The sequence below is a fragment of the Lissotriton vulgaris genome, chromosome 8, assembly GCF_964263255.1.
Source record: "Lissotriton vulgaris chromosome 8, aLisVul1.2, whole genome shotgun sequence".
Lineage (NCBI taxonomy): Eukaryota > Metazoa > Chordata > Amphibia > Caudata > Salamandridae > Lissotriton > Lissotriton vulgaris.
Window position 1 is genome coordinate 711,459,741 of NC_141696.1, and position 14,672 is coordinate 711,474,412.

Here is a 14,672-nt window from a genome sequence, read left to right on the forward strand (position 1 = left end):
TGTGAGAGTTGGCTAACTGGCACATAGTAAGCTAATCCAACATGTGGGTTTAGGAAACAGGGGATCCATTAAGCGCAGCTTGATAAAGCAGTCTTCGGTGCATGCTTGCAGCTCTGTCCTGCTGTTAGTGATATGACCACCTATCTAATTAGGAGGCAATACAAATATGCGTTAATCTAGAGCCTTTTGTTTGATGATATGACATTCACAGCTGGAAAGAGAGATGTTGTGCGCAAGTGCTATGATACCTCTAGTACAGGAGCAGTATGACATGCTGACGTATGATGGAATAGGTGTGCAGCTGTACTGGGGTGAATGTATGACATTGTTCTGCATTCTTTCCATCAACTGTGGTTTTTGCATTTGTCACCCCGAGTGGGATCGGTATGCTCAGACGTGAGTCCCATGCACTCCACACCACTGGATTCAAGCAAGCCGGGCTGAAGACGGCTGGAATGCCAGAAACCGGTCCTCGAAGCTTGTTTCCAGTCCAGGGAAGGCATGGCTTGGCAGTTCGGGCTGGACTGTTCCCATGAGGCACAGGGTCAGACTGATTTGCATATGGCCATGTCTGAACTGGGGTGGTGTGGTGTGCAAAAAAACGATGGATTTAGGCCCAGATTTCTGTACTGGGGTGAATGTATGACATTGTTCTGCATTCTGTCCATCAACTGTGGTTTTTGCATTTGTCACCCCGAGTGGGATGGGTATGCTCAGACGTGAGTCCCATGCACTCCACACCACTGCATTCAAGCAAGCCGGGCTGAAGAACCGGTCCTCGGAAGCTTGTTTCCGGTCCAGGGAAGGCATGGCTTGGCAGTTCGGGCTGGACTGTTCCCATGAGGCACAGGGTCAAGGCTGATTTGCATATGGCCATATCTGAACTGGGGTGGTGTGGTGTGCAACAAAACGATGGATGTAGGCCCAGATCTGTGTACTGGGGTGAATGTATGACATTGTTCTGCATTCTGTACATCAACTGTGGTTTTTGCATGTGTAGCAATATGGCATGGATATATTGGGATTGGTGCATCATGCTCACGTGGGCAGCATTGCAACATGCTAGGGTGAGGAGTGATAGGACGTGTGAGGTTGCATGGCAAGCAGTTGTTATTAACTGTACAGTGCATTTGACCAATCTGATGTTTATGGGCAACAGCAGTCTGAAGCATGGACGTGGTGATATGGGGAAGGTAACAGACGATCGGACCTTTGAATAAGAGTAAAATTAGTGTCATGCATTTGCAGGGGTGAAAACAATGATTCTTAAATGGCCTTTTAGTTGGCTTAAAAGATGGTCGGGGAAGAGTGATCTGTCTCTTTTGTGGAGTCAGGTGGAGGTATAGGTCTTGGGGTTGTGTGGTTAAGAAGAATAAATATGTTCTGCTGTACATGGAGAAAGGTGCTTGCGTCTATGTTGGAGTGTACAGTGATAAGGGGGCAGTCTGGAAACACAGTTGGGGGGAGGGGCCGAACCTTGTCACGGTTTGTGAGATAAAGAGAGATTAATGAAATGATTGGAGGCAGATGATCAGATATGGAAGGGAAATGCACAGGTGATCAGATGAGCTTGGGGAGGAGGAGGAGGAGGATGGGCAATCCTATGTTTTCAGGGTAGGAGTGACCACTAATTTATACCCAAGATGGGGTATATGGGATTGTACTTTAGGGTGTTGGGCTGTCGTGTGAGAGCCGATAACATTTTACCTTGCCTAGATTAGATAGCTGTAATTTAATTACGGCAAGAATTGAAGGAACACTTTAAATACACTACCATCCTCTTCAAATGAGGAATGTAAATACAACCTATTATTTGGGTTCTCGCATCCGGTAATAATCCCTGGCTGTGGCTGTACTGGAGCAGGATCTAATCTCTGCACAACCCGCATTTTATGGTGCTGCATGAAAGTATGGTTGAGGAGTAAGTCACTGCTCCATTGATACTTACTTTTATGTTATGTAATCTCTGAAACTCTCCTTTTCAGGTATTATGATGATAATGGTTTGTCAATAATGTTTTTCATTCAATTAATTCTAATTAAGAGTAGTTCAACCCGAACATTTTCTCATGCATGGCCAAAGAGTCCTTGCTCAAGCTAAATAAATGTGCAGTTTTTCTGTTATCTAAATACATTTATAATAATTGTCCAGAAGCCACTGTTCGTTTCTTGCGGCACAAAATGGGTCCAAGCTGAAGGTGGGGGCACAGATTAAGAGAGAGAATGATTAATCATGGGAACAGAATTTCATAAAATATCGAATTGCCCAAATGCCCGGGATGCTTAGGAAAGGTACATGTCCGGTAAAGAAATTCACTTTTCTCTTTTGGAGCCGTGCACCTAGGTGACAAATTATGGCTGCATTCACATTACATCACAGCTCTGATAATAACCTCTCTGATAATGCCATAGCCCATGCTGTAGCAGGATTTGTATTCTGGGAATCCTGTGGTTTTTCTGCCTTTCAGCAAATCTACATACAGAGGCTGAAGTAGGCCGAAAGCAGTAGTTTCAAGTTTGGATTGACTAGTAAGTCTGTGGCACACATATTTACATGTTTAAGGGGATTCACCAACTCCTCTTCACTCTTCCACACTCGAAAAGATTGGACCTTTACACCTGGCCAAGGGTAGGACCAAAACATTTTCTATAGTAGGGAAAGTGCATTTGCACAAAAGATTTTCGCACCAGCAAATAAAAGCATCGGTACATTCTGAGGTGAAAATTGAAATCACAGAACTTTACGAGGAGTACAGTTTCCAGGCTTCCTTCTGTAAACTTGTGTGAATTCCTGAAGGTCTTCACCCTGTACCAAGGCAAGAGCATTTACCTACTGGTGCAGTCTTGTGGCATTTTTAAAGAATTGCCACCCAAGTATATTATCATGTAGCTCATTATAGTTTTACACAGATTTTTGCAAAACAAATCTTTTTTTTTTTAAAGATTGGCAAGTATCATACACGTTTTATTACATAATGCCTCTGAGAAGTGGTACCTAAACTTGCACAATAGTTTATCAGAATTTATTTTCTCCAAGTTATACATTTTCTTTGGGTGTACGTTTTGTTTTGAAACCAAACATGTTAATATTTTGTACTTTAATTGCAGTCAGTTATGCAAACTGACAGCTCACTGTATTTCTTTAGGGAATGTTCCCTATAAGTAAAATCTTTAGTATTAAAGAATCGCGTATACAAGGTTGTACAACGTATACATTACAATTTAAATCTTGCATTTAGTGCTACAGACTCCTCTGTCATAGAGCCATTCTGTGGTACACAGTAAGCTGGTAGCCAACCAAGGGTTTGTGTTGCAGTGGGTTGAGCCTACTTGTCCAGTGGACAAAATAAACATGTAAACTTGTTGTCCTTCATCCCAAACATTGTGTTGGCTGTCGGACTAAAGGAATTCCACACCCAAACAGCTTCTAATGCCCGGATAATAAGGTTATAACATAATGCATGTTTGTAAAGCGTTTGTTCACCCGTGGGCATCTTGGTGCTGAATAACAGATGTTTATTGTTACTCAACACAATGGTACGCATTTTATAGACCTCAGAAGGCTGAGTGGACCCACTGGGATTTGAACTGTGACCATGAGGTCAAGCATAGGCCTCTACAGTGGACGCATTAGTCCACTAAACCACCAGATCTGCATACATAAGCTCCAAGACCCACACTCTCCTTCTCCAGTGTCTTCTTTCTGTCCTACCTGACTCTGCCACTGCTCCTAAAATGCAGGCACATTTCAATGGCTAGGGCCAGCATACTTAATACCTAAACTAATCTCTGCATGCCACACAGGGTGCTAACAACAGTTATTGTTCAGACTGTAACTGTGTCTAGATATAGTTAAATATAGAAAATATTTAAATCCTCCTGTGTTTAATTGGTGTTGGACTTCCCCTGAAGAGTGGAAAGGTCTCTGCTTATAGTTTAATAAGTTACAGAATTATGAAAATGTCAGTAGAAAAAAATGTATTTTACTTATTTTCACAGTATGCTGCTAAAGAATATCAACAGGCACTTGATATTCTCGACATGGAAGAACCCATAAATGTGCACTTATTTGAGAAACATTTCAAAAATGACAGTGGCCCAAAAAGCATTTCCACAGACTTGCAGATGTCCGACTCTTCCGTAAGTTGAATTATTTAAAGTGTTTTTTTTTTAAATAAACTCTCTTGAACTTGGATGTAGATAAATGTTTTTCTTCTGCGGTAGTTCTGAGCGGTACACCACAGATCGCACTCAAATTGTTCCCGCCACCCTTTTTTAGGTTGGGCCTAGACCGCGCTTGCGCTGCCTGGAAGATCTGTTTTATGTACTTTGTGGGATCTGGAGATCAGCCCTAGGACTTGTCTGCTTCCGCCTTTGTTTAGGGACTTTTTTTCTGTTCAACTGCCTCTTATTAACTGTTTTGATAGAAAACGACCAGTAGAGGTCAGTAAAATACCAGAATTGCTTTCTGTTTAGGGACTTTCTTTTTTATTTTTCTGGCAACTGCCTCTATTTAATTGTTGTGATAGAAAATAACCACCAGGGGTCATTAAAATACCAGAATCACTATTCCCTAGATTCCATGTCATAAAAACTTGTATTCAACGAGTACCTGTGGACAATAATATTGTTTTTTAAATCTTGTATTTTTAGTGATATGACCACCGAAGGGGCTGATTGTATATTAAAAACAAAGCTTTGGCCAAAACAATTTCCTGCTGATAGGCAGTATTTTTCCCCATGTGTTCCCATACCTGCCACGTTCCGCAGTTTGGTGCTTACTTTCCCTCCATGTTAAAGAATAGTAGATGTTTCAGCGCCAATGCTAATGAGCTTCATAGCTAAATACATATAAGGTCCCAAAGGCGAGACTGATTGCATTGCAAATGCTTGTTGACTCTGCCACCAAACCCTGTTTGCTGAGTTCTTCAAGGGAAAGGTCCTAATTTAAGAGCTGGTCTAGCGCTTCCTCCTCAGACCATCCCTCCTCCTGTCATCACTTTGGAAATCTTCATCTAGTTGGTCGGTCTTTGTCTAAGTCTCTGAATCTGGCCTCATTAAAACATGCAGCTAGTCTCTTGATTTAGTCACCGCCAACCTCACTAAATCCACTACATAAGCTTCAAATACATCAGCTTATTCAACTCTCTGTCCCAGTGTGAGCCCTCCCAGTTACCTTCAAAAACTGTTCAATTGAAGTGCTAAACAAAGCTACTGCTGACCGTAGTGATGTCAACAGCTACCGGCCTATCACTGCTCTTCTGTTCCTTGCCAAGGTCATAAATAGTTTGTAGTGAGGAGGTCCACGCAGAAAAGTAGTAATTACGTAAGATTTATTCAAGCAGGTAACAAGTAGTAATAGGTAGTTATGTTCTGAAGGAGAGCCCCACCAGGAGCAGCCTGTCAGCTGCTCAGCCCATGTCTAACTGTCACTTCACCTCCCTGTGTCTCAACATTCCGAGGCACATCAAGACTCCAACATTCTATTGGGCACAGAGCACAGGCACTGACTGACCAGGAGGTGTAAAATACATTTCATTACAAATGCATGATACTACACAGTCAGTTGTTTGGAAAACAAACTTGAAAGCCATCTTGCAGATGTAAACGTAGTTGTTGATAGTTAATCTGGGTTTAGCTAATGCTGCAATACTGAGACCACTATGCTTCAAAATCATTTATGCTCTCTGCACCCTGGACTAAGAGGAATCTTGTTTTTCTGGTCCTTCTTTCTCTGTCTGAGCTTCTGACAGTTAAATTGCAGAATCCCTCTGGACACCCGGAAGCACTGATTAGATATTGAGATTCAGGTTCTCAACTGATGGTACTCTTTTTTAGACAATCACACCCAACTTCTAGGAATTGTCGACGTCCTCTCTCGCCCTGTCCAGCTGCCCCAATAAGTTCTCCAAATATCATTAATATGCTTTGCCCATTGTTCTTTATAGCAAATCGCTTTGGTGAATTGCGGTGAGACTCGTGCTTAGCCTCTCACTAATATGTTGACAACAATCAGTTGTAAACAAGATATCTGCGGAGTATGCTATTTCTCACATGTCGCGGGCCTAAGAAAGAAATATATACCTGTATGGTACAGCATGGTCTTATTCTCGGTCCTCAAAAAACAAAACGGTTGCTCATCTCCTGATCGACCTTTTTCCTGCTGGCACAATTCTGGTTGAACATTTTTGCTGTGCTCTGCATTACTCCTGCTGTCATTAAAACCCCAAAAAAAATTAGGCTGTTTAACGTTCGCCTTAAGATTTAGAAAAAAATAACTAAGCATGCTCAGTACCAGTGAAGGTTTCCAAATGTCATTATATATCTCATCACTGAGGATCATTTCAAGTCAGCCTTGCAAAGCCTTGGTACTGGTATAAATAAACTGCTAGAATGTTATTCCCACTGGTTCCTGTTCACACTTTTCAAGGCTTCCCTCTATGCAGCATCCCACGTTGCCTCCCGTACCTGAAGCTTTGATCGATCACCATGGTCCTAGTCACCCACCGATAGCTCTCGGCTAATGCATCTTGATAATTTTGTGAATCAGCCAGGTGATTTTTCCTGCTGGATCTCCACAGTACTTACTTGGACCACCTTTCCTTATGAATCACGAAGATGTTTATCACTCTGAGACATCTGTCTCTAAGGAATGGAGCACCCACACTTTATCCGTTTATGTATGTGCTTCGCATCTTGAGTGTGAAACTCCCTTTGACGTGAGCTTTGCCAGCTTTGCCTGACTGGCTGAAACATGAATTTCAGAAGAGATTTGATGCATCTTCTGTTCATTCACCACATATTTACCTCTGTGTCCTAAGGCCTTTCCTCTATGGCTTAATTCCCTTAAGTCCTTTCTAATTTCCTCTTCCCTCAGCTTTCATGCCCACGCTCCACACTCCTTAATGGCCTTCTCCTTGTAGTTCACCTGCTGCATCTATCTTGTTTCGAGAAGTGGTGAGTCAATCAATAGCTTGTATAGCGCAACTACTCACCCGTAAGGTAAATTAGTGAGTGGCATTGTTTATAGTCTAGTTCCAAATGTATGTACTGTTGAATTATTATGTACACCTCTCGGCAGATGACCGATTGAGATGGGTACCCAACCTCCCCCCTCCCAGTGGGCAAAAAATCTGGGGGTCAAGTGGGACGAAAATCTCTCTTTTGTGCCCCAGATCCATCAGGTCACAGGGTGCTGCCTGAGCAAAATGAGGAATCTCCGCCCAGTCCTGAAACTTTTGCCTGAGTCATGCCGGAAAACCGTGATCCATGCCACCATCACATGGAGACTGGATTATGCTAACGGCCTGTATAGCGGTCTCCCGAAATACTTGGTCCAAAGGCTGCAGACGGTGCAAAATGCGGCAGCCAGGCTGCTTAAGCATATTCCTTTCAAAGAGCACATTTCCCCCCATCTTCGGGCCTTGCATTGGCTCCCGATTGCCAGTAGAATAAAATTTAAAACTCTTACTCTGGCCTACAGGTCCCTCTACGGTACTTGCCCTAAAATTCTGAGAGCCTGTCTGCCCAGATACACACAGACCCGCTCCCTTCGCTCAAACGATCAGGTGCTACTGAGTGTGCCGCGAATCAAAAGGGCTAGATTGGGCGGCCGGACCTTTTCAGCCAACGTGGCCCGTCTCTGGAACTCCCTACCTCCTGAGCTGCGAAAGGCCCAATCAGAAACAAGCTTTAGGAGACAGCTTAAGTCGTGGCTGTTCTCGGAGCCTCTCTAAGCCGCAGACTCCCAGCTAGCTTTCTTGCCATGCCCTCACAGAGCTGGGACGCCTTCTAGTTGAGGCAGCTGTTCGCGCTTTATAAATACCAGTATTATTATTATTATGATGCCCCACGGTTTACTTTTGAGTCAAAAAATCATGTCTTCATGCAGTTTTGTATTTCGTGACCATGTCTTTCCGTACTGGATAGTGCTCTGATGCTCTTTGTTGCAAGGTGTGTGAAAAAAAAGAAGTAAATGCATAAATTGCAATCTGTGGAAGGCTTTAATTTACAGACTCCTGAACTTGGGAGGGTTTATTTGTGGGTTTTCTGGCTTTAAAAACAACCCAGGAGGGCTTCAATGAAGCACTGAAACACTACCTCCTTGTAAATATACCATCAAAATACTTTCTTTCGGTCAAATGACCATAAAAATGCAAATGCAATAAATACATACAATATATAGAAATGGCTGCCGTTAAGTACACATTCCCATAGCCAATAAATGTCCAGTCAAGCATTATATAATATCCTCTACAGGGACAATGAACTCGAAACTACATAAACCCTCCAAAATCCTAAAGTATGCTTTTCTCCTTTCTTTAGGAGATATTGTGTTGTGTTTGTACTTAAAATGGAGCCTGTAACTTTATTTTGATGTGCAACTTCTAGCCTTGATTTTTTACCAGATTCAAAGTTCGATTTGCCTTTTGCGAGGGAAGATCTACGATGCACTTGATAACAGAACCCTTGCAACTGAGAACTACAAAGAGGCCTTGGAAATTGATGTCTACTGCTTTGAAGCATTTGACCTTTTAACAGCCCACCACATGCTGACTGCCCAAGAAGGTTTGGATCGCTCTGATTTGACTAAAATGTGGTTATCAATATTGCTGTAAACTATGTATTTTTCTTTTTAGTGCCTTGTAGAAAGTTGGTACCTTGCCGCTAATGTTGCAAGCCCACAAAATCTGTTACAGGGTTAAACATTGTCACATAATTTGCTTATATATATCTTTTATTCACTTCTATGCATACGCCATGTAGTGATATTTATGGAATTCACATTAAATTAAATGCGGCCAAATAACACGTTATTGGAACAAGGCTACTGATACTCACACTTTCATTAATTATTTCAATGTAAATGTCCATTCGTCATTATGATCATGTAACTGACTTAAGAAAACTGTGCTTGTTGTCTCAAACATTCCATACTTCAATCATGCGACAGTAGAAAAACATGGGGCCTTCCACCCAAAACATAGTTATTGTGAGTCCATCTCACTGCATGAATGTTACCCTTTGTGCCCTGGACGTGGTTATACACTTTGGGTTATAACATCTGAGCATGGACACATAGCATGGCATAAACCGTTCATGCAGTTCTGCTGAGTGTGGTATGCTTTTTATTTCCATTGGCTGAGAGATAGGAAGAGACTCCTGACCCACTCCTGAGTCAAGATGGCCCCTACTCACGCCCAATAATGGAAATAAATAGCATACTACACTTTGCACTTCTGCAGATATACTATTTACATCATACCAGCGAAAATAAATGTGACCTCCAAACATGTTATTTGAAAAACACAAAAATTTGCGGTGGGAAGAAGGCTTGCAATAAGTCTGACCACTGGCATTCCAACCCATCGCTCGTTTCCCACCATGTCACGACCGTCTGAATTTTTCCTAATACTAACAGGGCAAACGTTCTTTCTCTCACACAATTTCTCTCACCCCCACTTCTCATCCCGCTCTACCCACTGGAACAGGAAGAGAGTTTTATGTTTTCAATTCACCCTTAAAGTCACTTTTAAGCACTGAGCGTGAGCATTCTTCTCCCTATGCTGACCATTATATGTGACTTGCCACTACTTGGATTGTTACTTTGCTCTTGAATAAAGTTAGAATTGTTTTCTAGTTCCGTTGTTGTTTTTTTTTTGTTTCTTTTAGCAATCTGAGAAGGATGAAAGGCTCAATTGCAAATGCAGACACTCAGTTTGTCAAAACACGAGCTGTTTTAAAAACATTTTTTTAAAACCAATCTAAAGATTAGAAATGAGCTCGCTGGTCCAGGACTCCTCCGTTCTGCCATTCTCTGTCCTCATTATGATTTCGTCTTCATATGGTGGCCAGTGCAAGGGAAGGCACAGTTACTTGGCTAGTTCGGGCTTGTAGGCCAGCAGAGGGCACAATCTGGGCATGTTGCTAGGATTTGTATGTGGCGTCCTGTATCTGATACATTCTGAACGCACTGCTGTCTTCCCCACCTCTTTTAACAGATGGCTTGGAATACTTAAAACGAGGGGAACATTCAGAAAGGCTTTATCTTTTCTGCGTTGGGTGGTGTAGAACCCTGCAAAGTAAAAGATGAAGCACCTACCCTAAGTCTGGTACAAAAATGTTTACAGTCCTAGAGGAACGTGTACATGGCCGCCAGACAAGAAAAATAACTGCAGAATATATTTATAATTATCCTACCAGTGTCATGCCAGCACACATCCAAATGGACATAAGACCTACATTACATTCTAACTTTCTCTGTTGAGGAGAGTGACTCCCACTATTTTCAGTAAAACCTTCATATATATGGGGTTTTACTACCTACGGAAAAAAATTCACTCATTTCAGCCTAACTCAGGAGGTAAGTCAAATATATTTTTGTGCTGATTGAATGTACATTTCAATAAATGAGAACATTCATCAGGAGATTTTCGCTGTTCATCATTTCACCATATGTTGTGTGTACATATCTTGTGTTTAATACACTAAATGCATCTCTCATAATCACTAAAATTGGAAGCCTACAGTTCCCTATTTTGGAGCGGCCATTTTACAAGAGCATAACCTGACAGAAATATTTTGATGTTGGTAGAAAAGGACAATGTGTTTTAACTCCATTATTTAAATATATAGGTTATTGCTTTGGTCCAAGGTGTGCAGACGGTTGCTGTGCTCTTTTTCCTTTGCGGTGGTGCGTTTCAGCCGCTCAGTATTGCTGTCAGTTGTTGCTGGATAGCGCTCAACAATAGAAGTTGGTCCTCTTGCGGTAAATCATTGTGATGCCACAGGTCTGGACATATCGTGGTAGGTCAGCCTGAAGGCTTGGGTAGATCTTTGAGTCCCTATCTTTTTCTGTTAAGAATGTACAGCTGGTACTAGAGAGGAAAACTGGCCAGTGCGCTCCTTTTTTGGTGGGTTGATTAAATTAGATTTGCCCTAAAAAATGCAGTTGTACAATTAAGGCCAGTTGTAAAGCTTAGGAGAGTGGCGTGGCCACGATCATGTCAAATATGCATCTACTTTCAAATTTCAGCTATTTCTGAAACTACCCATAACTTGGTGGCATGTAAGTGGTTGGACGTACATGCTTATTGCCAGTGCTTGGTAAGACTGACCGATTGTAAAAGTCTTCTTTTACTCATGGCTTTATATACAATGCTAATTTTGCTTGTGTAACTTTCCCTAGAAAAAGAGCTCCTTGAAAGTCTACCTCTAAAGAAAGAATGTTCAGAAGGTGACCAAGAACTTTTGCGTTTTCTTTTTGAGAATAAACTAAAAAAGGTAATCAGCAAGTTGTTTATATCTTGCTTTCATATGAAACTAGAATTGTGTTTTATCAACTATATTTGTTATTGGTTTTGGATTGATTTTTACTATTCATGTGTTGTTTTACATTTTAACACGGGGATAGAGCTGGGTGTCTTAGTGTTTTAACAAGAGACTTTGCAGCAATGATTCTTCTCCCCATCTCCTTTCCTTAAATGGTGTAGCCGGGTATTTTTCACAAATCTGATAACATTATGAAAATATGTTTAAGGAAGCTTAGTCTTGTTCAATGATCCAAAAAAACATTTTCAGGGTCATGCTCAAATTGTGAGGACGAAAGTCCCTAAATAGTCCTTTTGACTCTGACACATTCCCGAGTGCAGTTGTGCTTCTGGATTTCCCTTTGTTTTTCCTCCCAGTAGGCTTGCATCCTTGAGATCATTGGCTTATGCTTAGCATGCTTTGTTTCAGTGCTAGACTTTGCTGCTTGACAGAGGAATATACATAATGTGTGACCCCAGTTGTAGTAGTGGAAGCTAATTTATCCTCACTAGGCGTTGATGTGGTGTACTCTGGATGCTGACCTCTTTTCATGCACCCCTTTGAGAGTAACCTGTACATGTAAAATCCATTCTGTCCAGTATAACTAGTCTTTCACCTCCCCTGAAAAGAAGAGGTGTTTAGTTTGCTGTGTGCTAGATTTATGTTGCACATAGTTATGTGTCTGTGTTCTACATGATTGTGCCAGCCTAAGATGGAGTTTCTCCTCACTGGATCCAGTGCTTCAGAACGTGGCCCAGTCGAGGTAGCAGGCTATAGGGTCCTCGGCAGGCAGACCATCATGTTGCAGTACTAGAGTGGGATGTTGAAGGCACATCAAGTCTGACCTTTATTGCCTTGTCCATTTCTAATCCACTCTTCCTCATAGAGTCCAATGCCTTTGAAGAAGGCTGCAAAAGGTAATTCCTGTACTTTTTGCTTGGCCGCCTGACATTCAAAGGTGTCGTGCGTTCTTACTGATTAGGGACTGGCATTCTGATTGTTCTCTGGGTTGTTTGCTAAGTATTGACTGTCTGGAGCCAAAAGCCTGTAACACTCTGATGGAAGTCAACTATCCAGAAACAGTACAAGGGGCAGGACAGCACAGCTTCTCAAAGCCATGCGTCCAGTACTGGACTAGGGAATCTAGATCCTTTGCATTTACTCAGGCAGACGTAAGCTTGCACCACACATTGCCTACAGCCTGTGACACGCTGTGCCAAAACAATCACCTCAGGCAGAAAGACAGAACTCCGGAACATTTATTTACTTTGGAGATTATTCACATGAAAACATATTGCATTACTTCATTCAGATTAGGGTCTTGAAAAAGAATTTGTTGTTGCAGAAGAATGAATTTGCTATATGCTATTCTGCCTGAAGTTCATGTGAAAGTGATTTGCTGTGTGATGTGTAGCTTTCAGTAAATGATGGTAAATAATTGTTTACAAGTGTACAATATACTAATAATCAAATAAACGTTGTCTATTATTGTTAATTCTGCTCCCTAAACTATTGTAATGATTCCATGTTGCTGTGATTCATTTCAGTATAATAAGCCAAGTGGAACATTCATTCCAGAATCCATAGGTGGCCTTCAAGAAAACCTGGATGTTGTTGTGTCCTTAGCAGAAAGGCAGTATTACAACTGTGATTTCAAAATGTGCTACAAACTTACTTCAGTGTAAGTACAGTACTTACTTAAGGAGTTGCAGAGGTTTTAAGGTGTATTTTTCTTTCCTCTTTAATTGCATTGCTTCCATTCCCCTGTCCCATTACTGTTTCTTTATATAGACACTGAAGAGTTCCAAGTCCTAGCAGCTGCCACCAGAACGGCACTACCCCCAAAAGTGACTGAGCAGAATTTTGGGTTATAGAGAGCTTTTTTTTGTGCAAAAGTCTATAATACAGTGCTTCCCAAACATTTTAGAATCACATTTAGAATGACAAGCCTTCTCAATCCACCTAGCTCTAATGGTCATGAAGTGGGCATTTTTTTTAAAATGAAACTAAAGCATTGTGTGGTAGCGCAGTGTCATTTGCAGACTACACATTTTCCATTGAAATTGCCATTGCATTTACATAGAAATACAGCTTTACTGATAAAATGATATTGCACACAAATGATAATGTGTGGAGATCGGGTTTCAGTATATTTTTTATCATTTGTACATTACCAAGTAAAATACCTTGATTTGTTTTGATCCTATTAACATCCATGTTTATACCATATTTCTGAAATACAAAACCTATGTGCTTCATTTTTGCTTTCCTAACTGCTGAATGTGTACAGTTGAGGTACAGGTATTTGCATTTTGTTGTGTTACAAAAATAACATCCTACAGTCTTTCCTTTCACATTCCCTGTACCGCAGCAAGATTGTCACATGATTGACTTTACTTTTCTTTCTCTGACTGCAAAGTGAAAGGAGTTTGTGAACACCAATCCCTATGTTAAAAAAATAAAATAAGCAGTAATTTGTCATAAGACATAGCCGTACATTTGACCTCTGTCTTTAAAGCACTTCAAATGTGACAAGATAAATACAGAATTTAAAGGTATCTTTATTGCTACTTCCCACCAATGAGTGGCAGTGAGACTGTTGGACAGTGAAGACCTATGATGTCAAAGTTTGACAGGGATGAAAGCCAAAGAACAGTTGGGTATGACCCAAATACATATACTATGTAGTACCCATCTGGTGGAGCAACTCCAGAAATGTCATATAAATATGAAAACGCAATGGTGACAAAATGAATCCCTTTGGTATTGCACAAGTCGTGTTAAGGTTCTGGACAAAAGGGCAGGATTTCTACTAATGTTGGTGATTTGGTTAAAACAAAATATGATCTATGCCAAGTTTTTAAGTCCATGTTTATTAGCCAAAATACTTATTTGTATGTGTTTCTCAATAGACTCTCACTGTTATGAATTCAGAACAGTTACTGTTTTCTTGAACGCTAGCCTGATTTGTTTGTTTCATCCACATCTTTATCTTGTAGGGTCTAGTAGAAATCTCAAAATTCAACAGCTTTAAGTCTTGATTTATTTTACAACCTCTCATAAATAGTACTCTTCTACCATATTGTGAACTTTTAAAAACGCTACAGGTATGCTGCATTCCTTGTGTATACTTTGAACCACTGTTAATCTGCCCTCCTTATTAATATTAATAGCTGAGATGTTCAGTTCAAACTTTAGGCATGTGAGAATAAAAGGCACCTCATATCCTAGCTAGAAGAAGCAAAGTACTGCCGTGAGAATGTTGTCGCACTAAGCTGGAGATAGGCACCTGTAATGAGTGTGACTCTTCCTGTGTAAAAAAAATAAAAATACGTGTCAACGTTCCATGCCAGCTAGCATCTG

The 14,672-nt window shown here is 41.1% G+C and overlaps 1 protein-coding gene across 1 annotated transcript in view; it reads left to right on the forward strand.

Annotated features, from left to right (window-relative positions):
• Window positions 1–14,672, forward strand: part of CDC16 (cell division cycle 16) — a 148,468-nt gene that overhangs the window by 36,574 nt on the left and 97,222 nt on the right. Inside the window, exons 5-8 of the mRNA XM_086934581.1 lie at window positions 3,999–4,139; window positions 8,408–8,567; window positions 11,188–11,282; window positions 12,857–12,990. Of these exons, the coding sequence (XP_086790707.1) occupies window positions 3,999–4,139; window positions 8,408–8,567; window positions 11,188–11,282; window positions 12,857–12,990 (530 nt within the window). The remainder of the gene's footprint in view (window positions 1–3,998; window positions 4,140–8,407; window positions 8,568–11,187; window positions 11,283–12,856; window positions 12,991–14,672) is intronic.